Source organism: Penicillium pulvis, assembly GCF_028828015.1.
Source record: "Penicillium pulvis strain IBT 33274 chromosome Unknown contig_7_segment1_segment0, whole genome shotgun sequence".
NCBI lineage: Eukaryota > Fungi > Ascomycota > Eurotiomycetes > Eurotiales > Aspergillaceae > Penicillium > Penicillium pulvis.
The window spans coordinates 3745486-3771536 of NW_026643079.1; the positions used below are offsets into that span (position 1 = coordinate 3745486).

Genomic DNA, 26051 nt, shown 5'->3' on the forward strand with positions numbered 1-26051 from the left:
AGAGGGATAGTAGGGGTAACATTAACGCCAATTCTCAAATAACAAAAGACATTACTCGCGATTAGAAATAGAAGATTTAATTAATAATTGTAGAAATCGACGCTAGATCCTCACTCGTAGGCCGTTAAGCGCTCTCTAGGGGCTCTAAGTTAAAGGAGCTTGTTAAATCAGGTAATATCTACTTATGGTCATCCGAAACATAATTGCCGAGGGGCCAATATATAGATAGGTCTAGAGCGCGATTATAAGACTCTATTCCTAAAGGAAACTTATAGTTAGGGTGTTTCCGCTTCAAGTGGCCGACTAACGAGCTCGTTGTCTTAAAGTGCGCCATCTCGCAACCAGGGACTAGGTATGGCCGGGGTAAGCCCGCTTATATTTACTATAAATAAGAAGCATTAATAACGGAATTTGCTTCACTTTAAGTATCACGAGTTAAAATCGTCGGTCTAATAGGCGTAGTCCTAGTGCCCTCAGAAAACTAGGACTCTTTAAAGGGTTATAAGTGGGCCTAGGTTGCACTAGTCTCGATCGGCGCTGATTGTAATAATGGCCGCGCTGGCTATAGTGGATAAATAATGATGTATTGTCGTATATTCTGGATATTCGTTAATCTTAAGTTAATATGTGGTAAAGACATACTCACGAATTATTTATCTTGAATTGATCTTATATTGCGCTTATATTCGCAATCTTCATGGTATCGATTACTAAGGGTATACTGTCTGATTTTTGAAAGCCAGATTTTGCGCTCGTTCAGCCAAGCGAGTCGTGCCTAGAAATTGGCCGTGTTATCTTAATATGCTCGACTAAAAGATTAAGATTGGATTATGTTCGCACAATAGACGGGCTTTTGGCTATAGTCCCTTAGCTAAGCATCCAAGATAACATCGTTTTATAAGCAGGAGCATTAGCATAGTTCAACATCAGATCTTAGCGAACGAGGAGTTGTCTTACGTCACCTTATATATTAGCTTTAGTGTTCAACAGCAAGAGCTTCTATGACCGTTTAACCTTTTTTATTATTATAATACTTATATATCACAATATTCGGCCACCTTATATACGGGAGTGACTTTATCTGCTTATATCTTATTTAATCTTTAGAAATAGCTAATATTCGGAGGCAAAGATAGCAATTACTACGTTAAAGGAAATGCCTATTTAAGAAAGCTTGCGAATATAAATAAGACTTTCTAGTAGAGGTATTATTGTTGGTTCAACTACGGACCACCAGCAAAGTGTACTATTTTAATTTAAATTCTTCCACACAATGGCCTATAATAGAGTTATAACTAGTAGGCTTCTACCTCATTTTAAAGTTCTCTCTAATTTGAGTAGGGACTCTATTACCTAAAGCCCGAGTAAGTCAATCTTAAGATCATACCACGAAAGAAACCAAGTAAGAGTAGGACTATAGTATAGAACATTAAGGACTTGAATAAAGAAAGCTTGTGGACTTAAAGGCCATATTATTAATCATAAAGAAACCCTAACTCGTTTCTCTTATCTACTATCTACGCAACACAATAAGTATATAAGGGCTGAAAATGCCTAGTACGCCTTTATCGATCTACTAGGTCTTATCATTTTAGATAGCAATTTACTAATAACCTTGTCACCTAAATAAGAATAGATAGAAAGGCTTCCAGCGCGTGGAGTAGATTATAAAGATATTAGACTCCTATAGGTGTCTATTTGACTACCCTTTATGCAAAAATTCTTAATCATGGTTCTAATCAGAGGCGATATTAATTTTCTCACTCGGCCTATATTCTTTATCTTCGAGATTCTAGTGATACTCTGTTCGATATAAGCCGTCTAGTATAGATAGACTCTAAGATCGAGATAACTTACTTTATATTTCACAATTAGCATTCAGGGGCCTGGTCCGGACTTAGGTGCATTTATGACTAGCGCAGCGAGATACTGTAGATAGAGACATCTCTAACTTTATATAAGGACTAATATATAGTCTAGTAGGATTCATAAAAGGAGAATTGAGTAGGCTTATTATCTATCCATGCGGTGTTAGTCTTCACTAATATGTAAGGTTATATTAGTAATAGATATGGCTGCGTTCATTAATAAGACTACGACTAGAACTAGATTATACAGGACGGAAGCTATTCTATTATAGTTTTATAGGTCGCTAGCCACTTTAAATAGAGAGTATAATTTCTCTATACCACAAAGAACCTAGTAGAGCAAATTTTGGAATCCAATCAGTCCTTTAGTAAATATAGTGGCAATCTTTAGCTAGGAGCCCCTAAATAGAATAATGCGCTATTCTACCTACAAATTCTCGAATCCTACTACAAGATGACTTCAAAATTCTGTCCCTCTTAAAACACGTTCATATAGAACACGCTTATTTGTATTTAGAAGGCCACAACTAACTGCGGAAGCACAAGATTAATTATATAGGCTAAGGCAACCGCCTTTACGTACTTCATAAGCGACGAGTCACCCGGTCCGCCGGGTTACCCTAAAGTATATAGGAAATGCGATTTTGTATCTTAACAACAACTTATATACACCATATTGAATTTTCGGTACTATTTCTGAAGGAAAATTATAGTTTAACTCTAGATATGATTCTATAGAGGATTTCATAACGGTACCATATAATACACTATGATCTAGCCATTGAAGCTTTAAATATATACTTACGACTCCACCCCTATAGGAACCGATTAAACACTAGATGCCTATATAAAAAAAAGTGGCTTATATATATATAAGAAGAAAGTAGTAGAAGCTATGTTTTTTGAAATACCTCTAAGGTTATTTATAATTCATTGCTTTTATTATGTGTTTTGGGGTGGCCGACTTAACCGGGAATTATATTAATTAACTAATCCTAGAACTAATAGATACGTTAAGCGTGGGGGACACCTAGTCAGCTAGAACACCCTAGTAGATGCGATTTTATATCTCAGCATCCACGCATATAAACCAAAAAGAGTTACTAATTAGCATAAGATTCATCTTCCAAAGGTTTAGCCCGCTTAAGAGGCGGTAGACGGCCTATAGGAGGACTAGAGGTACTCCGCCTTTTACGTGGCTATATATCCGCCCTCACGATGTTAAGGATGGTTTGCCCGAGCTTTTGACCAATAGCTATTATGGGTTGCGATAGAATATCGGTGTAATCGGAATTCTCTATAGCATGTGGATTAAGACACGACTTTTCCAGGGAAGCGCGTTCCTCGGGTAAGGTATATAAGTCGGCTCTCGAATGAACGACTTGGTCGCCTGCTTAATCAAGTGCTTAAGGATTAGTACTAGGCGGCGCGATAATACCGACTAGTTAACGTTCTATCTTATTAGGGTTAGAGGGCGTCAGCTTAAAGTGAACTAAATACTCCTACTAGAGTAGAGATAGTATTTCTTTCATTAAATTGCAAGTTACGGCGGGGTGTAGGATGGCTAGTGGGAAGACGAGGATAAAGAAATCCGGCCTCTCTATAGAGTTCAGAATTTCTCTGACCACATTAAAGGGGAAGAAAATTTTATCGAGTAATTCATTTTCACCACCAATAAGCTGTTTTGGTGAGCAATCAGGCACCTATTCATCGGCACAAAATACAATCAAGGTACGCTCGGCCTCGAGTGATGATATCTCCTAATCTTAATCAGTAATGCTACATCAAATCGCAATAGCCCCGTTAGCTTACCTCCTGACTTTCGCTAAGAAAGGAAAGCTCTCTTTTAAGTCCTATTTTAATTAGTTCCCCGCCATGTCTTACTCTCATAGGGCATATATCGCGAACGATAGGTACGGTAGAGAAACATAGCGGGGGATAAGAAAGCGGAATTGCCCCTGCGTAAAGCGGGGCTTATAGCAATAGCACCCAGGAAGCACTCGAAATCTTATCTCCTATAACAGCAAAACGGCAGACGTAATAGACTATAGAGTCTTTAAATGATTAGTAAGCACGATCCTATAACCGCGAATAAGAGAATATACATACCGCTAGGCTAATCAGTGAACTTCACGATGGCTAAAGAATCCCACGAAAGAAGTTCTTCAAACGGTATAATATCAGCATCCGCGCTTTCGCTTAGGACAGAAAGATTATAGAAATAAAGAATAACCTCCCTAGGTAGGGCTATATCGGGAGGCGTCGAGCAGAAATCGGATAGGAAAGAAAATTTTATTGCCCTCAGAGAGTGCATAAGTCTGTCTTCGCCAGGCTAGAATATTATCTCGTGAACGAATAAAATATATCTTTGTGGGCCACACGAGCGGCTGAGAGTGACTCCAAGATACTAATCCGTTTTTATTGTCTCTCTAGGCTAAGGAGATTGCGGGTTCACACACTAGTGTGGATTAGATTCTATATTAAATTTGATGAGTCATTATACATCTCACCTCTTTATCGCATACCGTTGCGTGGGATAGCCAAAGCCCCTAAAGTCCATGTATAGAACCCCAGGTCTCCCAATCCACCACCCTTTCCCTTTATATCTTATCTATCATCCATTTCTACAGTTCAAATATCCGCGACTTAGCATTTAACTCAATATAGGAATCAGGCCAGAGACTATCGGTAATATCCAGGCTACTTTACTCCAGGAAAACGGAGTCACTGATTGTCGAACATTCCAGATCAGGTGTCCCTATCAAGCTATTCATGGTTTCCACAATAGATCCATGCGGGAAGGAACACTAATTGACGACCGGCACTTCAACCCTATCTATATAACCGAATTTGCCCTTTATTGAAATAGGTGCTAGTGGTATTCCACAAATAGAGCCCTCACAATTGCGTGAAACCACGGGAAACGTGATATAAGCGTTATGATAGTAGAAAGTCACGCTCCTTTCATTAAGTGCGATGTCTTTAGTGGGGCAGCTACAATAGCTTGCGCTAGAGTATAACAAAGAGTCTCTCTGAATTAAGCATTGAATACCATGAAGAGTGACTCTGTATTAAATGTAGACACCATAGGCGTCCACAAAGGCATGGTTATGCCCGACATCCTATTAAACAACCATAGAGCCAGAGACTATCTTTGCCCGGATAGCACGGGGCATATCATAAAGCCTTTGTAGACCCCTACGACGAAGAGTGGGAACCTCTATGGTGGAGACAAAGGTATGCTTTTATAGTAAAGATAAAACCTTAAAATAAGCATCCTTAGCCACATAGTCACAGAAAAACAGGCTTTCGGAATCCTATATATTGGATAATGGACAAGGGCTATCTATATAAGAATTCTGCGGATCCAGCCATTGCTGGTGCACATAAAGCGCATTTTCAACAATGGCCAGGGTAATTCCGCCCTTATATCCCTACACGTAGAAGATTTGGATTGTTCGCGTCTGCACTTCTACTGCGAGAAGGCCTCTTAACGCGCGATCGAACTGGCGAGAAAAGAGAGTGTCAGGAATTCGAATCTTTTCTAAGACTTTTAGTTAAGATGCCAATTCTTCATCCATAGTGCTAATTAGCTTGAACTATCTTAAGAGTCTCCATAAAGAGGTCGGCATTGAAGTAGGTTGCCGGTCTAGATAACTTTATATATTTTGCGTTTCCTATTCCATATTAGTAAAGAGCATTAACGCAGTGCTGGATGACTTACTAGCTCGCTAGCATCACGAGGATAATAAAAAAGCCCGCGAAGCTTGGCATCATCTCGCAAATAGACCCATACACTTCTTGTAGTGCTTTTTTCGACCAGCTGTTCGACATCTCTTACGTCCATCGCGTCTAGAGCTTCTATTAATATTTAAGAGTAGAGTCCGACGACATTCGCAGCCCCCTTTTTAATTGCTCGTGCCCAAATTTCGGTAATACATCGTTACGAGGCCGGATATAAGTTAATATATCGCTCGCGACTAATGAGTCCTATGCCTAAATTGTATCCGATCCTAAAATCTCCGTCATAGCTGCCATAATTAGCATAGCGTACGCCCTTAACGTAAATATTTCCCCTATATTCTTTATCTAGGATTAGATCCCCTACTAGGGTGCGAATTAAGCCGGGCGGAGGTGTGATATCGACTATGATCTATATCTACCTCTAAAAGTCATGTTCATCTAGTCGACGCACTATACTATCTCTCTTGATTACTATAGAGACGTCCCGCTAAATATTCGCGATAAGTTCCCTTAGTAGCTTTTCCTCCTCTTTCTTCTCAAATCTGGCCTTTAGATAGTGTGTCTTTTCGCGACTTACTAGAGTAATGGTGTAGTAGAAGTTACGGCTTTCACGTCCTCAAAATATGAAATTCCAATAGCAGCTATTTGCGCATAGTTTAACGTGGTATTGTCTTCGAGTAAGAGCCAGTACAGCTAGCTTTAACCCTTCTCTATAGTGACTAATAAGGCGCACGTCTCCCGATTTAGCCGAGTTACTAATTTCGAGACATCTAGTATCCAAAACACTATTAAAGTTCGTGAGTTCGATTACCCCTATCGCCTTTTTAAAGTAGATGTAGCCTATATAGTTGGCTTGATTCATGTCTTTAGTTAGCGTTGGCTTAGGCACGATGACGAGGATCTCCTTATCGGTCTCGGTTATTACCACTAGAAAGCCGAGTGGTAGTAAATTATGATCTTGCATGATAGCATCCTTCCTTTATCTTATTAGTATATGCTTTTCCAATATATGAGTCCCGTACTAATTCTGGTAAAGCTCCCTAAAAGCGTCCTCGTCGCTCTAGCCTACCACGTAAGTCGACGTTAGACATATTAGCTACTAAGTTACGGAAGGTAGTATATCGTCCATGTTTATAAGATTAAAGAGCTTAAGCTAGATAAAAATTGTTATAGAACGCTATTAGAAAGAGGTCCTAAGGAAAAACGGAAACTCTTATAAAGTATAAGTAATTAGTCACTCCCGGGCATTACTAAGGTGTATTAGCGTCGAATACTGAATTCACAGGGCATTAGTGCGCGCGATATGAGACTATCTTCATAATAGATTGCGTTGAACTAGTAATCTTGATTCTCTCGCGTAATCGTTAGTCTACTATTAAGGCAGCCTGATCGTTTAACAAGCCAGTCCACCATATCCACTATGCGGCTTGGCATTCTAAAACTACTTTGAACTTAGACCCATTTTTTGAGGGGCGCGGAAATCTAATTCTCAAAATGGTAGTATAACTAAAGTAGATATAAATCTTCAAGGCCATTCATAAATAGGACAAGAACTACTCTCTAGGTAGATTCGCACCTGATTACACAGTTATTACCACCGTAATAGATAAGGGACCCCACTAGATCACGCCTTTGGTTCTGCTAAGTATATTAGAGCTCACTAATAAAGATGGCATTGATATCATTCATATAGAAGATAAGAGTAAGTCTGAATACTCTTAAACGGAATCAGATCGTGTTTTTGTTATACCGGATAAAGGGTCTGAAGCCACGGGGGATAATAAGTATAAGCCTCCCGAAGCTATTTCTACGACATCGTCCGACGAAGAAGACGTAAGTTTAAGAATAGAAAAGGAGCGCCATTTTCTCATATAATATATAGGATGAACCTACACTAGAGATACTCAGCCAACGTTAAGTCGTACGCCGTCAGGGAATTATAACCTAATTCGAAGTAAAAATATAGATTAATAGTGACCATTAGAACTTTCTCCTGGAGCTTGTTAGGGCTTATTTAGAGGCAGACGAGTCTATGTAGCTATAATTTGAGTTCGTGTAGATTTCTAAAGCTGTAAATATAATGCCAAATGGTTTTTGGGCCTCTTGCGACATATTATCCTATGATTTATATGGTCCTCTTTCTGCTTTTGAGCGCATTCCTATGACAGAGATAAGCTTAAATCGGTTAAAATATTTAGATGTACTTATATGGTCTTATCTGATTTGCAACAAACGTAAATTCGAACTTGTATTAATTAAATTATATTTGATCATATAAGTAGACTTTTCACTTATATAACTATATCTAAAGTGGGATTCATGTCCGGAAAGTTTTGAGAATTTTAGATCATATAGTCATATATATGTAGATTTACTTAAGTTCGGCCAGCCCATAGATCAATCGACATGGTCCACACGACGACATATATTAGATAGCTATATGTTTAGCCTATACTAAGTAGGAGAACATAGTTACATTCCTATGCGAGAGAGTGGAAGTAATATAGTATAGTACGTAGTATAATATTAGGTAGCGAGAAGAGGATCTACGAAAGAGTAAGCCCCGTGGTGGGATAGAAGGCACTAGTCTAAGTTAATTTAAAGTCCTTCTAGGCCGATCCATAAAGCAGCTACGGATAGAGTAACAATTATTTATATGGTTCACAGGTTAATCACTAACAAACAAGAAGAACAATAGATAAAGTGGGTAATATGGGATATAAACGGAGGGTCACTTAGTATTATATAGTAGTTATTACATAAGAAAATTCAACTTAAAGATAGGTCTTTTAATCGTTCACACAAACTAGGGTAAGAACGCATAGATATATACGTGAACCCCGGACCCTTAAAATATCACTATAACGTAGAAAGGTAGTCCAGACTTTACTATATTAGTCTACGTCCAGCTTGCTAGCAATCTTGGACATAAGGTTCATAAGCAAATTAAGGCGTTAATTAAGCGCGATCATATCCAATCTGAGTGATGCGGTTTTCTTCTCTACTATTTTAGAGATCTTATCATCGAGGTCTAAATCTCCACTTAGCGACTCCATTGGCAGTACTATATGATTCCTTGCCGACCATCTAGGGTTTTGTGGTCTATGGCAAGCTGGATCTTAAACTCTTATTACCTAAGAGTGCGTCTTCTAGGGAGTCGGTGTCCTATCTCGCAGAGAGGTTACCTCGATATACTCCTCAGCTCTTTCTGATCCCTCGAGCCCTACGAAGCTCGTAAAAGTCATGATAGTGAATCTATCTCTACCGTTGATTTACATAATACACTCTAAACCAGGACTCTTATAAGGTCCTAAATTTCGCTCTCTAGGTACCATATATATAGTGCCCTAATACTTATGCAACCCACTATAAGTATCTTTACTAATAGGACTTCGTGCCGCTACTATTATAATCATTTTGCGCTCTAGCTTATTCCAATCATTAATAGCAAAGCTAATTTTGGATTACCTAACCATTTTAAAACAGTACCTACCCCCAATTCGCCTCTACACTCCATAGTGTGATTTTTGCCCCCCTTTATATTTAATTATCTTCTTAAAGAGAATTATAGTTTCTTTAGAGTCTCCTTTGATTATAAGGGGGTCATTATGCATAAACCATTCGTCTTTAATTGAATGGCTATTAATATCATACTTCAAACTCTGATCGCTAGTTGACTAAGGTATAGATGATATAATCGAGCTACTAGGGGGAAGATCGCTAGGCGCGTCTAGTAAATCTTTAGCAGCAGCCTTATCTTTAATTTCACTACGTTATATCATATCTATACGATTGTTTACCTTAGGTTAGCTATCATATATTGATAGTAAGTTTGAGCATTATATTACATATCTCACTTTGGACAGCCTGGTCTACACCATTCAATTTCTGGGTTCGAGCATATTCTACCCAGCTTTCACGGTCACTCCATATAGTAGCGTATTCTTTTTCAGCCACTTCGATATTAGTACTATAGAGGTCAAGAATCTAACTAAGTACGTCTCTTAGCTTCTATCTCTGATTATCACTTAATTCCTTTATTCCATTTTCTATGCCAGTCAGGAGGACATTGTCTTTTATTGGTCCCTCATAGATAAGAAGCTGGGCTCTTTGAAATTATCGATATAAATAAGTCTTAAGTCTCTGAGTAGGAGCCATACTAAGTTAAGATACGTGTGCTTGAAATATTTAAAGTAGATAAAGGTGATCTACAAAGTCATATCCTAAGGCAATAACTTGTCGAACTAGTGGAAGTTTTCTAGGATATATAAAGCACGATAGTGATCCTTACCTTTAAGGAGTACTATATTACTAAACTAGACTATGGGGACCGTTAGGAATTAAGCTAAGGGCTTTAATAAATCTCTTCAGCACTTTCTTTAGTCCCGCATATAAACTTTATGAAACTTCAATAAACCCTAGGTCTACATATATATATTCGACTTTCTTTAATCATACGCGTATTACCCATTCCTTACTTTACTTATCCTTTACGCAGCTTAAGTACTATCCTATCCTCAGACCTCTATATAAGAGGAAAATCTCTATTTAAAAAATGTCTAGGCCGGGATTTTTAGATCAAGAGTTCACAATAGCTCAAGAACGCCATAGCAAGTATATTAGCATAGTAAAGGTCAGCCTAGACTAGATTTGCTTTATTCCGGCCCTACCTGATGGTATCGATTCACGAAGATCTAAGCAGCTCCAAGAGATATTCAAACATGGATAGTATACGCGGCTTAACATATAGAATCATATACTAGTAGTAGCTTCATATAAAGCCATCGAAAGGTCCTTAGCATTTAGTAAAATTACTAGGGCAGATCTGCTGAACGCTAGCTTTAATAAGCCTCCTTACTTAAAGTTTCCTAATGGTCAATTAAAGGCGCTACATGGTCGGCATCGAATTCAAGCCGCGAGCAAAGCTCTTTTTCCTAATGATCGTTGGTGGATAGTAGATCTATATCTTGATGGTACTTTTCAATTCTTAAATCGATGATTTCGTGCTCTAATCATCATAGATATCGGGGAGGCTCTATAGTCTACACTATTAGACGAGTATACGAACGAGTCGTCACCCACCGATGGTTAGATATATCGGAAAGTTAGATAATACGAGGGCGAAGGAAATGTTTATTTCCGGCAACGATGGTATCTCAGGCTTTCTAGAATAGGTCGTGAGCGATTAGATTAGCTAGATAACCCCCGCAACTATGCTTTAAGAGCCGCTTTTGATAAATTACTTGCAATTCCTAGAATATAGGACCGTGGTATATAGATAAGTTTGCTGGCTCGTATTATAGCATCCAACTGTATTAATGTGAGTTAATCCCGTGTAGCGGCCCACTAATCTAACTCTGGCTATAGGAAATAGTCCATTATCTTAAGTAGATATATACGACGTGGCTACATATTATAGGTTTAGACACAAAAGCACTTTGTAGAGTCACTAATAGTAATATTCAGTGTTTGCAGCTCTTAAGACCTCATTCTCTTTCAGATGAGTTCTAATTAGTATAAGGTCGTGTGCTTAGTAGTGCAGCTTTTGGTTACTTCACTAAAACAGAGAGAATAAGCATAGCCCAAAGACTAAGTGATTTCATGGGCCTTATTCCATCACTTCACACTTTCTTTAAGGATTTTAAGATCATTAAGAGCTACTCGCACTGCTTAAAGCGGCTCTTCTCCTATATCGACTACTTAATTGCAAGGACAATGGGATATATATTCCACCCCCCACTAATTACTGATTCTAATCAAGCTACCTTCTAGGTTCAGATCGATACATTCAAGTCAAAAGAGATTATAGTGTCCCCTAGTAAATGCTTTGAGCTCGCATACTAGCAAATTTGGCTTTTTGTCATCTAAAATTATCCCAACATGCCTCCTAACCCAAGGGATGAAGGTGACCTACTAGCGAAGCCAAACCGAGTATTGGCAAACTAATGGATTATATACCAGTTAGCCCTACTATCTAGAAACCTGGGATTTCAGTCACCTAAAATAAATGAGATATTAGCTAATGATCCCGATATACAAATTGCGCGTAATGCTTTACTTAAAGCTCGTGATCCGTTTCACTACGTATATAACGCCCCTCCACTACACGTCCTTATAGGGAACATAGCGGAAAACTTTAAGATAGCTAGTTAGCTTAACAATAGTAGCATTAAAGTTATGGAATACCTAGCTAGGCTAGGAATGAGATGTGGAATGCCCCAGAGCCGTACTTATAGCCAAGACGCTTATATAGTCTACTTATACTCTATTCACAAACAGGGACTTTATCTGATAGGACCTATGACTACTGCCTTTATACTTCGATGGATGATATTTATATTCTTCGGAAGCTATGATGTCATTTCCTCCACAACAGAAAAATTGAGCGTTCCTAAGACCATAGACGCCGAAAAAGAGAAAAGGAGGGAGAACAGCGACCAACAGGAACCTATCATAGAATCTTTCTTTACTAAATCAAAGCAAAGCAAACTAGGACCCGTTAATAGTGATTCAGACTCAGAAGATCTACCAATCAACGCGCCAAATAAAGAACCTATCGAATCTATTAGAGAGCTCGGTGTATCGGTATCTAAGCCTACATCTATCATATTCTATATATATAAGAGTCTTAAGGCCCCCCTCCGTTTTATAGAAAACCCAATAGCTATTGAAAAAGTGGATAAAGCGGCAGCGCGTTTTACTAAGGGTAAAGAAAAGCTCTGGGTCTTATATAATAAAGAGCTTAGCCTAGTCCAGCCAGAGCGTTATTTAGAGCAAATTCGGCGGTCGGGTGAATATAAATATGATATTATAAAACGGTCAATGTACGAATCCCTATTGGCTATTAAACTAGCTAAAGACGAAAATAATATGTTGAAATCCTAGTGATTATTACACTATTAGCCAGTACTACCATATCGATCTTTTTACTTAGGCAAATATAATTTCACTCCTTTTGTCCTCAAACCATTAGCTATCTCGGTAACGATGATATAATTCGTCATTAGTATCGACTATAAGGAATAGACCACGAAGCCATAAGTTTAAGGTGGTGTGAGTATGAGTCACGTAATCCTTAATGATTAGCACGAAAATATATCTACTATACTATATATATTTAACCGCTCTTTTCAGTCGTTGAATATTCAGTGGATCACTAGCGGCCTTCACCAGGACAGATACCAATCTCCTTAGAATATGAGTACGGTCGGCAGTGGTGCTATAATATAAGCCGGGTTTATCCTAATATAAACTACTATAGCGTTCAACCTTAGTTATGTCTTCGTAGTTAAGTATATATAGTAATAGTTAAGATATACTTAAGAATAATAATACTAGGAAGGAAAGCCAGCTATAATTTTAGGACCAATTAGTTATTGAACTAGAGCTAGCATTAATTTTCTTTAGATAAATTAAAATATTGGATTAATCTATGATCTATTAGCCCATCGATAGTATGGTTAAAGCCTTGCCACTTAAGATACTTTACCAATTAGCTGATTGCGTAAGTGCTCTAAGTCACCAGACACGAATACCCAAATTATTAAATATACTAGATGGACCAAGCCACTCATTATTAATGCAGCCTTATATCGAAGCTAATGCGTAAGGCCGTTACTCCACGCCAATTCTATAGCATCACTCTTTACGCGGAGAGCGAATAGGCATTATATAGGGTTCGAATTCCACCGAGTGGCCTTTCTAATCAGACACTTTAATATGTTAAGGTGGTTAATCTCAAAGCGGATAAAACAATTATTGAAAATCGCTGCGGTTTTCGCATAGTATACCCGTTTCTAACCACTGATCCCCCACTGCATCACCCAGAATATCATTAAGATTATCTTGAGTAGTTATTGTCTAAATTATGGCCAGCAATACTAGTGTTATATAACACAAGTTTAATCAGATTCAAGTATATCTATTTCTGACTCTAGATCTAAGCATCCTTCTAACGTTAATAGCTAGGGCCTAGGCTATTGTGTACCCCACGATATCATCCTATACCTTTAAACTCTCCCCGTATTATAGAATCTATCATTCGCTATAGACTCAACCTATCCTTAGGCTAGGAGGACAAAGAAAAAAATTAATTTGTCTTTCATAGGTAAGCTCGTAAATATTTCATGCGGGCCTAACTTTTAAGTTCGACATTATCGATATAGAGAAATGCCGCCGCAACACGCTAGAGACAAAGATAGTAAGGGTAGGCATTATAGTTTAACGCAGCAGAAATAAATTTCCTCCGTCTATAATGCGGCGATTATTTTTAGACTTCGTATTTATGAGAGATCGAACCTACTATTTTATATTTAAATTAATAAAGAGTTCATTAAGGTATATACTAGCGGGCTTGCGCTAGATTTCTTGTATGACTCACTAAGAAAAATACATTAAATTCAATATCTACGCAATAAGGAAAAGTCAATATAGTACTCGAGAGACAGACTAGACTCCCTTCGTAGCGTCGCAGTCCTAGTTAATGCTTATTATATACGTACCAACAATTAGCACTAGAAACACTAAAAATAGCAATTCATTTAGTCAAATATCTTCAAGCCACTCTACAAATTACACCTAAAGCTCAGCGTTACCTATCCCGCATAATTTAAGAACCTTTAGGATAATAGCAGGCACGATACTTAGTACTATTATTTTCTTTTTATCTATTTTTGCGTTTTCTTACTAGAAGGCTAAGTAGCGTGCCCGCTGTGGGACTCAAAAATACTACGATCTAGCTCGATCTTACTTTTCTACAGATACTATATAACAGGCCACAAGGATCCAGCCAAGAACCACCATTCTCCCTAATCCTCTAGGGTAGATATACTATTTTAATCTAAAGTACGTAATTCTCGAAATCAGTGATACCTCTATACTTCTATTACTTTATTTATTAGAAACTAATTCCGAAGGCAGAGAGCTTGATCGGATATCACCTAAGCTTTTCGGACCGCTTACTAATATCGCGTCTATAATATAAATGCCGTGCTAAGACGTTAACTTATAGAACGAAGCAAAGCCACTTACATTACCATTTTTCCAGCAAAAGAGAGCAGTGGTCCAAATAGATTTAACGGTTACCGGGTATATCTTCTAATAGTCTAGTTAGAAGAGTGCGGAGGTATTAGCTGCTTTCAAGACTATTATACAGTAGTTTTCGAAATCAGTTATTGCGTTATGGTCTTTAATGGTCCTTATCTCGGACCAAATAAATTATTATTTATATTTTTAGAGCTCTAAAACAGGTAAAAGTTAACGTACTTTATAGTAAGAAAATCATGGTTAGCGATTAAGATGTTCACTAAAGTAGAACGGGAGCCTTAACACTATAGGCGTATTAACCTTATATAAGCTTATATTTATCGTAAACCACGCACTAGGCTAGATGGTAAGATACGGATAGAAACCTATATGAAATCAGACTCGACCGCATTAAAATATATGGGCATTCCTATCCAACATGAGCGAAGAGATTTCACTAGTTCGGGAGATTAGGAGGCAGCGGGCTTTGAATCGCTTTTTTAGGACATATTATTCTATCCTACTTGAATTGCGTCATAGGGTTGCCGATATATCCAATGAAATACTTCTTTTCCTCTAGATAGAGAAAGAAAATTCTCCTAAGGGGCTTATTGTTATCTAGGAGATAGCCAATCAGCTATATGGTGCTGTGTTAGATGCCATTAAGGTGGAAGCACAGGCCCGCTTGGCCCTAGAAGAACTATGACTATCCAAAAATTAGTTGTCTTCGCTATTTTACCCTAGTCTAGACTCTAATAATTAGAGTTATTAGACGATAGAAGGGATATTATTAGTGCATAGTTACTCAATAGAGAATACTCGCGTGATAATCACGACCAGGGTTTAAATTTACCCCTAATCCTCTACTTAGGATTCTTACCTTATGACTTCCCGCTGAATACTTCTAAGGACTCAATAAGTATTATGGAACGCATTATACAATCTTTGTAGCTTTCCTGCTATTCCCCGACAAAACTCTATCATCCCTAGTCGCTCTTCTCCTAAAAAGGAAGAAAAAAGGGAAATAGGGTATATAATAAGTTTCGCCCCCACCTAATAATACACAAATAGCGCTTAGTCAACACGGCTCACCATCTATCATTACTCGTTTTAGATAGCTACTTAGCACGCATTAGCACCACACGTCCTATTAGCCTCCAAACTACTTCTTAATTAGATAATAGAGATAAATCAAAGATTACGACCCTAAGAGGATCAAGGGACTTTATAACCACCAATTCCAGATTAGTTAATAGATTTAAATAAAATTCATTAAAATTCGCATCATACAAGGTCACCGCCAGCCGCAACAGCTCCTTCTAATTAATTATAAAGATTAAGAGGTCCTTAAAATACTAAATCGTCTTAGTCGAAAGGTAGGGGGGAAGTCGAAATTAGTAGGCAAACTCCTATAACACGATATTACCAAGCGCTGATTTATTTAGAAACAACTTACAAATAGCCATAAACATTGCATTAATACTATCTCCACTCAAAATTCGAATATACGTACAGTTCGCCGACGTGTCGATAAGGCTCGAGAGCACTTACAGCTTACTCCCGAGATCCTAAAAGAGTTAGAAGTCCTCCAAATCCAATCTCCTCTCGTGAATGAGCAGCATCTTAAAGAGATGCCACCCAATCCTAAACCTAAACTTACACAATTCTCAGACGACGAGGCAGACAGTTCTTTATCTAACGAATAGACACTACATAATAACATTCTCAACGAACTCCTTAGTGAGCATAAGCACCCTATTAATACGAGTACGTACATAGGTTAGATTATGTCAGTTCTGGGGATTTCAAAGGATAACAAAATACCGTTAGACACCAGATTAGTCTATTCAACGGGAACTTATATAGATATCGTGGATAGGGGTGAACCTTTAGGCTCAATTCTAAATCATAACCCCTTATTAATAAACGTTTACGATATCGAGGATTCTTTCTAGAACGAGGATGACTTAGACTATTTAATGGACATAGATTCCCACTAGAAAACTTCCTAATCTTCTAAGGAGCTAGGCCTTAGTGAACTATATAAGAGTATTTTAAATAACAAAATAGAACCAGATTCATGGTTGAAATATTTAGATAAGGTCACTACTCTATAATCCACGAATAGTCTATCCAAATAGGAAACCGAGTATGTAGTTCCCTCGTCAGATTTTCTAACTAGGTTTATATGCCTAAAAATACTAAATACCGCCGTGCTAATAGTTATAGAAAGCGCGGTAGATATAACATTCAGATATAGGAGCGATTGCTACTAATTACCTCTTTTAAAGTTAACCCTTAATAGAGAAGAAGGCGAGGGGTATATCAACGCCTAGGCTCTACTACCTATAATGCCGAACCTTAGTAGTTCTTTAAATAAAAGAATTAAAAGGTAACTCTATATAATAGAGACACATTGATGTATAGTCTAATTAATCAAAACCAGTCTTGAACAGGATATCCGGTTCGTTTCCATGATTCCAGCCTATATTTGGTTGCTTATAGAACTAGCGTGCTAAAAAAAACGTCCAAACGGTATATTTTACTTCTTTTTAAACTAGCATTAAAGTCTTGACTCATCTAATATCTACTCGTCCTAGGCATAATATAGACTTACGGTATGGATACCCAAGAAGCAATTTTCGCGGCAAGTAATATCTAAAGCTTTATAGTCAAGTCAAGGATGAAATATCTAGAAATCTCGAATATATAGAGAGCTTAACAAAATGGTCAAAGGAGTTATTCATAAAGGTCAATAGTGTTTTTACAACACGCCTAAAGGCTCCGAACGTGAATTAAAAAGGCGAATTATGGTCCAAATTGAGCCTTGTGGTTAAAATCACATTACAGAAAGCCACATTATAAGCAGCTAGTTACCTATTAATGCCTTACAAGCTTAGTTAACTAGGGTCAAGCGACGCAAAAAAACCTTTTACTTATGGCAAAAATGTTCGTTCTGGAAGTTATACTTATAACTATCACAATTCTTCGCTATAATACTTTCTAGGGAAGAGAACTACTGGTTTAAAGACTATAGTAAGAATAAGTTTTCTATAAGATAACGAGATAAAATATATAGTCTCGATATACTTTTAATCGAGTTAATAGGCTATCACTATGTAATATATACTAGAAGAAATTGATATAAAATAGAAATTTGGATTAATAAATCGATAGATGTCATTTACACTAAGTCCTCAGAATGGCATCGACTAAGATCGTGACATACATCTACCTTGGTTCATAAGAGGCGAGTAATTATCTTACTTCTCTATCAAGCCCTAGACGAGGCCGTGTATTTATTCAACATAAACCTAGTCATTGTATATCATCATCGGTTAGATTAGGTTTTTACTCACCTCAATTATAGGACTTCCCGAGCCCTCGGACCTTAGAGTAAGTGAAAAGCTTATTAATAATTGTTATGGCAATTTCACTATAAGTAAATAAAGAGTCACTATACACGTCTCTGGCTCATTAATAGAGTATACTTGTATGTTTGGTCTATATACGCAAACGCCGACCAGTTATGTTCAATACTCGTTCGTTCCGGAGCCTTATATATTTACGTAATTTATATTACTAGAGCTTATAGGTATAGTATAAGACTAACCTTATTACCCACTAGATTAAAGGAAGGGCTTTTTTCACAGGGGTTAAAGTTTCCGCCTTCTCCGTCTAAATCTGTCAACTAAACTTAAAAATCGTTCCTTAAACCAGACCTAATACCGCGCCAGAGCAAAACCTCTTCTACTTTTCGCCGGGGTAGAAAGTCTCTACCCCCCTGCCTCTATAGAAGTTACGAATGATCTACGACATAATTATTAGCAATAAGATGACTTTGGCGGATATAGCCGAGGTAGCTTAATGCGAGAAAGAGAGAATCATCGAAATCTAGAACATCTTAGAAATCTTGCAATTTCGAGAGGATAGCATCGGCTTCCTACCATACCTAGTAGTTAATATTAGTACTATACTAGTAGATTCCTCCACACTTCTATTAGTGTTAATTTCTACGTCGTCAACGGGTTTAAATATCTTTATCACTAATAATGTCATGATTTCTACTTTTATAACGAGTACCACCGGAACTACCTAAAGAATTTGAAATCTGATATTTTATTTAAGTTCGGCAAATTCTTAATGCCTTAATGTTGAAATAGCTTCTGGTTTATAAACTAAATATAAGTTACGCAGGGAGGAGGCCAAAGGCCCTTCTTCTTATTATAGAACACACAATAATATTATAAAGCAAGAGAGGCTTACTAGTTAGCTTCTCAATCTTTTAGAAGATAAGAGACGGATGTCTATCAGACGGTTATTATATATGTAGATATAGTACGCGTAATATTAGATATTTCCCATATTACGCCGCTTACCTCCTACGGGTAGATAAAGTACACATAACTAGAAAATAATATATAGTTAGCGGTGGTTAACATCTATCCCCTTCGGTTTTATAGGGTAGCGCACTACTGCTATTCAGTATTTTTATAAGTAGGATGGCTATAATATTATTAGGTAGTAGTAGTGTTCTATACTAGACATTTTTGTCTATATAATAGGTATCTAGTACATTAATAAGAATTAATCTACAGGAGATTATTAGACATATCTCGGTAGGCCGATTCAGTAGGCTTAATAGCCCTGCGTGGTTGAAAACTAATAATCAAAGTGATAAAATCAAATATTCGATGTCCCATTTATTCCCAAATAGGTTAAAATAATTTTAATTAATCATATGCCTTAATATTTAGAATGTTGAATAGGAACGCTATAAGTCGCATAACGTGATTAAGAATTTATTTAATATCACACCTTTACTATATATCACTAGTAGTGGTCTTTATTTAGTAGCTATAGGAGAGGCCATAAAAAACGCAATATCGCTGGTTAGGAAAATCCCGATATTACCTACTATTATCAATAGAGTTTCTATTTAAGAGTTAAACTTAAAGTTTAATATAATACCTTCGTTCGGTAAATGATTAGGGCTCTATTAAACCTTACCCCCTAGAATATTATTATTAATCTCTCTAATGATTTAATCGATAGTATTTTCTCTTCCCTATAAAGACACATCATTATGGTTATAAGGGAAAATTACCCCCCTTCCGTGGGCGTAGCTAATAGAGGTGCCGTTAAACGTTCAATAAGGGGCTTAGGTCCGCACTACTTTAATTAGAGGTAGAGTTTAATATCGCGTCTCTCCTATAACGCAATCCGATAGTTTATCTATCTACCGTTAATCTATAGTATTGTGATAGAAGATAAAGGTGGTGGTTAATATTTTACCTATCACGTCATCTAATAGGGATATTTGTCTAATATTACACTACACTTAGTGGTTAACGCTCCGTGGCGCAACTAACAGGGATCTCAAGTTAATATGTTAAATATTTAGATACATCTCTATAATTTTTATTTATTACAAGAATCTCTATCCTATTAGGCTAAGCTAGGCATCTACTAGGAATTTAGCACAGGTCTCCGTTAAACTTTAACTAAGGGAGACGCATCGGAATTATTTATAGATTACTTAGTTACCTAACTTAAATACTAGTGGTTAAACGCTACTACGGGCTAGATACTCGATATTTATAATCTATATTATTAAAGGGCGGTAAACATATCTTTCTTCTCAGTTTATAAATGCGTTATTAACAAAAGATGATGTTAAATATTGCTATGAGAGGGATATGCCTATATCGTTACTATTCGTGGGCTTTTTTTTTATCCTAAAATGAGTAAACGTAGTAAACATTCTTGCTAAGAACTATATTGATTATCCCATTTTCGAATTAAAAGGAACCCCGGTTGAGTGTTCCCGTGAGCGGGGTAAATCCAGAGTAGGATCAACTAATAAAGACGGGTAGTTTAAACACAAAATTCCTGATCATATATGCTTGGCTGTACTAGAAATAGAACATCGCGCCCTACCTAATATTAACCTAGTATGATCTCCGCTTAATAGTCATATATAAAGGACTAATTGGCATTACTAAAACTAATAGTTAATATCGCATCTCTCCTATTACGTAACCAATAGAGGTTCCTAGTTGAACGTCCTACGAGCGGGGTAGGTAGGTCCATATGACTTTGATAGAAGGCGGTAATTAACGCCGCACCCCTCGTGGCATTCCAATTAGTAGGCATATCTATTCAACGTAGATCCCCCTTATTATGATTAGAGGGGATAATCGCGACCCTCCCGTGACATAACTAACTAGGTTCCCGTTGAACGTCCTACGAGTAGGGTTCATCTATATGACTTTGAGTAGAGATTAAGATCGCACCCCCTTATATTAGCGTTTAACGATGTACTATAAGTGGGGCTAATATATATTATTACGATTAGTGGTCAATAACTTATAACGTAATTCGAGGGGTTTTATTTAACGTCCTATAAGTGGGGTTCATCCATATGACTTTAAGTGGAGATTAAGATCGCTCCCCTCACGTTATCGTTCAACAATATAAGTAGGGTTAAGATAGATCACTACGATTAGTAATTAATATATTTCCTATAATATAACCTATAGGGATTCCTATAGAGCGTCCTATAAGTAGGGTTGATCTATATTACTTTAATTAGAGGTGAAGGTTAACATTATACCCTCCCATAATGCAAATGATAGAGATCTAAGTTCATTAACGTTATTACTATAGGTTAACAAGTTTTAACCATTATTAAATAGAAAACGATGTCTAAACGGATTAGAGCGGACCTACACCACTCATTAGAACGTTGAACTTAAAAGCCTTTTTACTTTGAAATTAAACTGAGTGCAATCTTACTAGGAATAGGGAATTCAGGCCCTAGATGATTCTAAGCTATTAGCTACTAGTAGCAATAGAGAGATCCTAAGCTACCTCCTTAGTATTAATATAGAACCATAAAGATGATTTGGATTCGCCCCACTCATAGCAAATAAACGCTCATATTAAACCCCTACCCTTTCCCCTAGAACACAGGTAATCTTTCACGCATTCTATCAACTCCAGAACGGGGCAAATCAAGTCAAACTAAAATAAATCAGACAGGTCTACGTTTACGAAACCAATATCTAATAGGGCCTCAATCAATAGAGCGTGTATTAGATCAATAACGCGCTAAGTAGTAATGTTCACCACGAACGATGTCTCCTATACATTTAATTCGTAAACTCGTTCAAACCCAGCATTTACTATTTTACAATACCCAAGTATTACTATTAAAATGCGAGTCAATACTAGAGTTATTACAAGGGCCTATAGATTCTATTATTATAGTATATATTCGCTAATTATAATATAAGCTTAATCCACTTATAGTAACTAAACGTCCACTATATAGCTTTACTTAGCCCCCATTTTTATATTTCTAGTGTTACATAGTGGTCAACATTAAAGGGCGATATAGATATCGCTTATTAAAATATCCAACATTATTTCCATAGAAAGGATATTAGAATAATTCAGCGACTATTCAACACGGTTCTTAAATTACATCCACCAATTTTTTCACCTCCTTTATATACATTATAGGTACCCCACTAATAGAGCCAAATTCTAAACATACAGTTATTTAAAAACTACAGCGGGTTGAACATTCACCTTAAGTAAGCAGGAATGGAAATTTAGTCCTCGAAGTAGTAAGTTAGAGGGATTTTTACTAAAGGTTTTACTTTAGAACTTCTACTTACCCTTTGGTATATTCAGTCCAATTAAAGCTAGTCTACAATAAGATAGATTATAATCTAGCATAACACTATTATGACTCTCGGTAAAGGAAGCGAATAAATAGCAAAATCCAGAACGGTTACTCTTACTCTACCACAGACACTTTCCCTTCGGGATATCTACGTATCTAGCTTAACAAATATCTATAGCCTATTTCTAGTAAGTGTACTTACACCACGCCGCCCTTATATAGGCAGCCCTCTAGCTCTAACGAGAATACTAGGTTTCATAATAGACAATCAGCCAAGTTTAAGTCTATATAGCCGGTCCACTAGATCTATAGAACTATAGTTAATACCTATTACTCATAAGCGAAATCGCTTAACTATTACTTCGATTCCTAATTAGCCTCTTGTCACTAGTGTCGACCATAAGATCTAAGATATACTAGGACATAGCACCGCCATAGACGCTTCTACTAGTCGTTTGCAAATTCTTAAGCGCACTCGTGATAGTTATTTACCCACTAAGGAACGAATAAAGATTCGTAACTAGGAAATTACTTATATACATCGAGAGAACGAATTTTATAAAACCTGCACACGAATATGTCGTGACTTAGAACGTGATTTGCACTATATTTCGCAGGAGCTTAAATCAGAATATTAAATAAGGCTACTACAGCACTACTTTGAGCCAGAGGAGCTAATACTAAATAATGAATTCCTACATAAAGCTTACAAGAGGATCGATTCATTACTTATCACCGCACTCGTCTAAGAAAGAAGTGCGGCTAGAAAATGGAAAGCATATTAGGAGAAGCCTTAGGTCTAGGTACCTTACCGTTGAACATTAGGAATGATTAAATATTATCGTTATATGTTGTCTTTTTATGAACCGTATTTTTCTATATTCCTAGCAACCCCAATTTATTGTTATTAATCAACGTTCTCTATATAAATCATAAAGTGAGCTCAACCAGCAAGATCTAAATAATAACCAGCTGCCGTATCTATATCAGAAGCGAATTCTAAAAGGCCTAGCACTAGAAATGAAAAAAGAGGGCAGGAGAAAATAAGAAAACGTCGCCATAACCTCTTTAGAAGACTCAAGGAATTTAATAATAGATATAATATCGAAATTTGGATGACTATACGCATACTAAGTGGCTAGATATACACCTTCAACACTAATAACGAGTCCATGCCGACCAAAAGTGATTTGGTATAATATAGGTAATTATCTAATCTTTTAACTCCTATTAATTTATGGCAGAACAATTATAAAATGCCGGTGATCTATAAGAGGCCGGCTAACTACGAAGTCGAAGAACATCCTAATATCACAGTACCCAGTCCCCCGGTCTTTAATTTACGTCCACCGGTCTATAACAGTCTACCAGAAGGTCCAAGTGATTATGTCTCTTCTAATCCAGATTTAGAAGACAGGCCAGTGGAACGCGGTTAAGATTTAAACAAAAATCGTATATATACGCCACGGGCGTGCCGCCTCTTACCGCCATTCTATATCAGGGACAATTTTACCCGAACCCTAGCTCACTTATCAAAATAACTAATTAAACTTGAGTTCTATAGTGCCAACGTCGTGCTACTTTATATAAGATCTATAAGAGGTATACTATAGTTATCTAGGCTTAGGTTTTACAATTAACGCAAGAAATAATACGGGGAATTTAGCGTGGCTCTATGTAGCTCTATACCCTGGTTTACCTAAGTGGACTAGATTTATCATTCTTAAAGCATTGCCGACCCGAGTCATATCCCACTATACTTCAAAATAGATTATAAGACAAAATTTTGCGTGTGGCAATCTTCTAGTGTGATAATAATAGTTCTTTTACAGTCCAGTAGTGTTCGAAGTTTTAAGTCAGCCATACCTTCATAGTCTTCCAACTTATTTGCCAGAATATAAACATAGCATACGCTAGTCCTTTTGAAGCATAGCTCCGCACTACTAGCAAAGCCATCACGGTAATCTATTTTTATACAAAGAGGGGCTAATAAGGGTCGCGTGGAGGGCGGGATATACTAGCCCTCGACATATTTTTGCTAAGGTCTAATCTTTATTATATGCTAGTGAGGTTTGTTGGGTAAAATCCACTATATCTAGCTAGAAATGTGGTAACTATGAGAAGCTCTCATAACGCGTTCGTGGCGCGAGGTGCACTTTACTAGACACCTTATGTATCCTAGGGTTTAAGAATATGAACATCAGTATGTTGCCACAAGGTTTTTCGAAGAGAAGGCGATTAAAATAAAGGTGATTGGCTAAGTAACAATCCCTTAGTTGATTGTAAGGGAATTATTACTTCCACCACCTACTTACTATAGGGGGCGGGGTAAATTATCCCCACATAAACTAATATTATCTTCCATTTAATCTATCCACTAAGTTTATGCACTATCTAGATTCACTAGAAAATCAGCTCCCATAGAGTAATTAGTAACACATAAGATCTTCTTAGAATCCTAGAATCTCTAGTCGCGTTGCTAGAATAAGTAAATATCGACATTAACATATCTATGCAGACTATTAACATGGCTAGATCACCTAAGAAAAATGACTAAGAAACGAGATTCGTTATATCTCTTAGTAAATTAACTACGATAGGCATAGCGTGTTTTAAAAGAGGGTTCGAGAAAGAATGTCTATATATAAGTGGTGAAACCGATTCCGATTCATAGTGTATCTCTAATACTACATCTATGTTCTCTCCTAATCCCTTCTAAGCTATGTACTTCCTAGATTAGGAACATTACGGTAATAATAAGTTACATAAAGAGAGCCTAGAGAAAGATAGATAATATATTGAAATATACATCATCCCTAGCCAATAGCTTACTTTAACACTTCGGATTGATTTATTCCAGCTCTAGGATAGCAGGAATTTGGCTATGCCTAGCGAGGCATGTTGGTCTCGAACAGTCACCCCTTCTTAGGAACGTTTCTAGATAAATATAGTGCCACCTATAGTATGCTTTATAATAAGAGCGAGATCTCAGACGGAGGCAAGAACGACAGAATAGTTACTCGCTATTATAGTCTAACTATAACTATTCATATATCGGTAGCAGGCAGGGAATGTCATATATAGATGGGCTAGAGCCACAAAGACCCATAGCTTTCATCTAAGTTAGCTTTCTATATACACTTATAAGCGCGCTCTAGGAAGAGGGCTATTATATCTAACTTTTTCTCACACAGCCACAACTTAACTCTAAAATACCAGTTCATATTCCCGACTCTCTAATATTAGCAAAATAATAGAGAGATAGATCGCACATTTCATATAGCGGGTCTTTTTATATTTTATCAGATAGAGTTGGTCTAAATTCTTTTTGAATTTTTAAAGTTTTAGTTACTAAGGTCAGTTAACACTAGCTCTCTGCATGATTTCACCACTATCGCCGATATCTTAGTGCCATATATCTAAGGCCTTATTATTAAGACGTGCTAAGAGGTCAACATAAATCTAGAGGTTAATAAGGTATAAATATCTACCAAACCCCATAAATCCCATAAGAACACACAAACTAATAGAAATATGGCTCCACGAAGATTGCATACCAAACGTCATCTTCGGAGAAGTCCGCGGAACTACATATCCACTCTAGTGCCCCTAGAGTCCACCGACGAAAAGTTAGGCGTTAGCGACTGCTCACGTCCAATACTTAAATTTATCATTGGTCATATGAAAAATTCACCTTGTCGGTGCACGGTGACCGCAAAGTC

General features: G+C 37.1%; 3 protein-coding genes across 3 annotated transcripts; all 3 read left to right on the forward strand.

Moving 5' to 3' along the window:
- Positions 1-10167: 10167 nt before the first annotated feature.
- N7503_009378 (uncharacterized protein) lies at positions 10168-10611 on the forward strand (the record flags this gene model as incomplete). Its single annotated transcript, XM_057068925.1, is given in 3 exon segments — positions 10168-10245; positions 10256-10340; positions 10376-10611. 3 exon segments carry the CDS (start codon positions 10168-10170, stop codon positions 10609-10611), a joined length of 399 nt encoding a protein of 132 aa, XP_056919780.1.
- An 85-nt stretch (positions 10612-10696) lies between these two features.
- N7503_009379 (uncharacterized protein) lies at positions 10697-11384 on the forward strand (the record flags this gene model as incomplete). Its single annotated transcript, XM_057068926.1, has 2 exons — positions 10697-10763; positions 11134-11384. 2 exons carry the CDS (start codon positions 10697-10699, stop codon positions 11382-11384), a joined length of 318 nt encoding a protein of 105 aa, XP_056919781.1.
- A 108-nt stretch (positions 11385-11492) lies between these two features.
- On the forward strand, positions 11493-11765 carry N7503_009380 (uncharacterized protein; the record flags this gene model as incomplete). Its single annotated transcript, XM_057068927.1, has 2 exons — positions 11493-11543; positions 11574-11765. 2 exons carry the CDS (start codon positions 11493-11495, stop codon positions 11763-11765), a joined length of 243 nt encoding a protein of 80 aa, XP_056919782.1.
- Positions 11766-26051: the final 14286 nt, after the last annotated feature.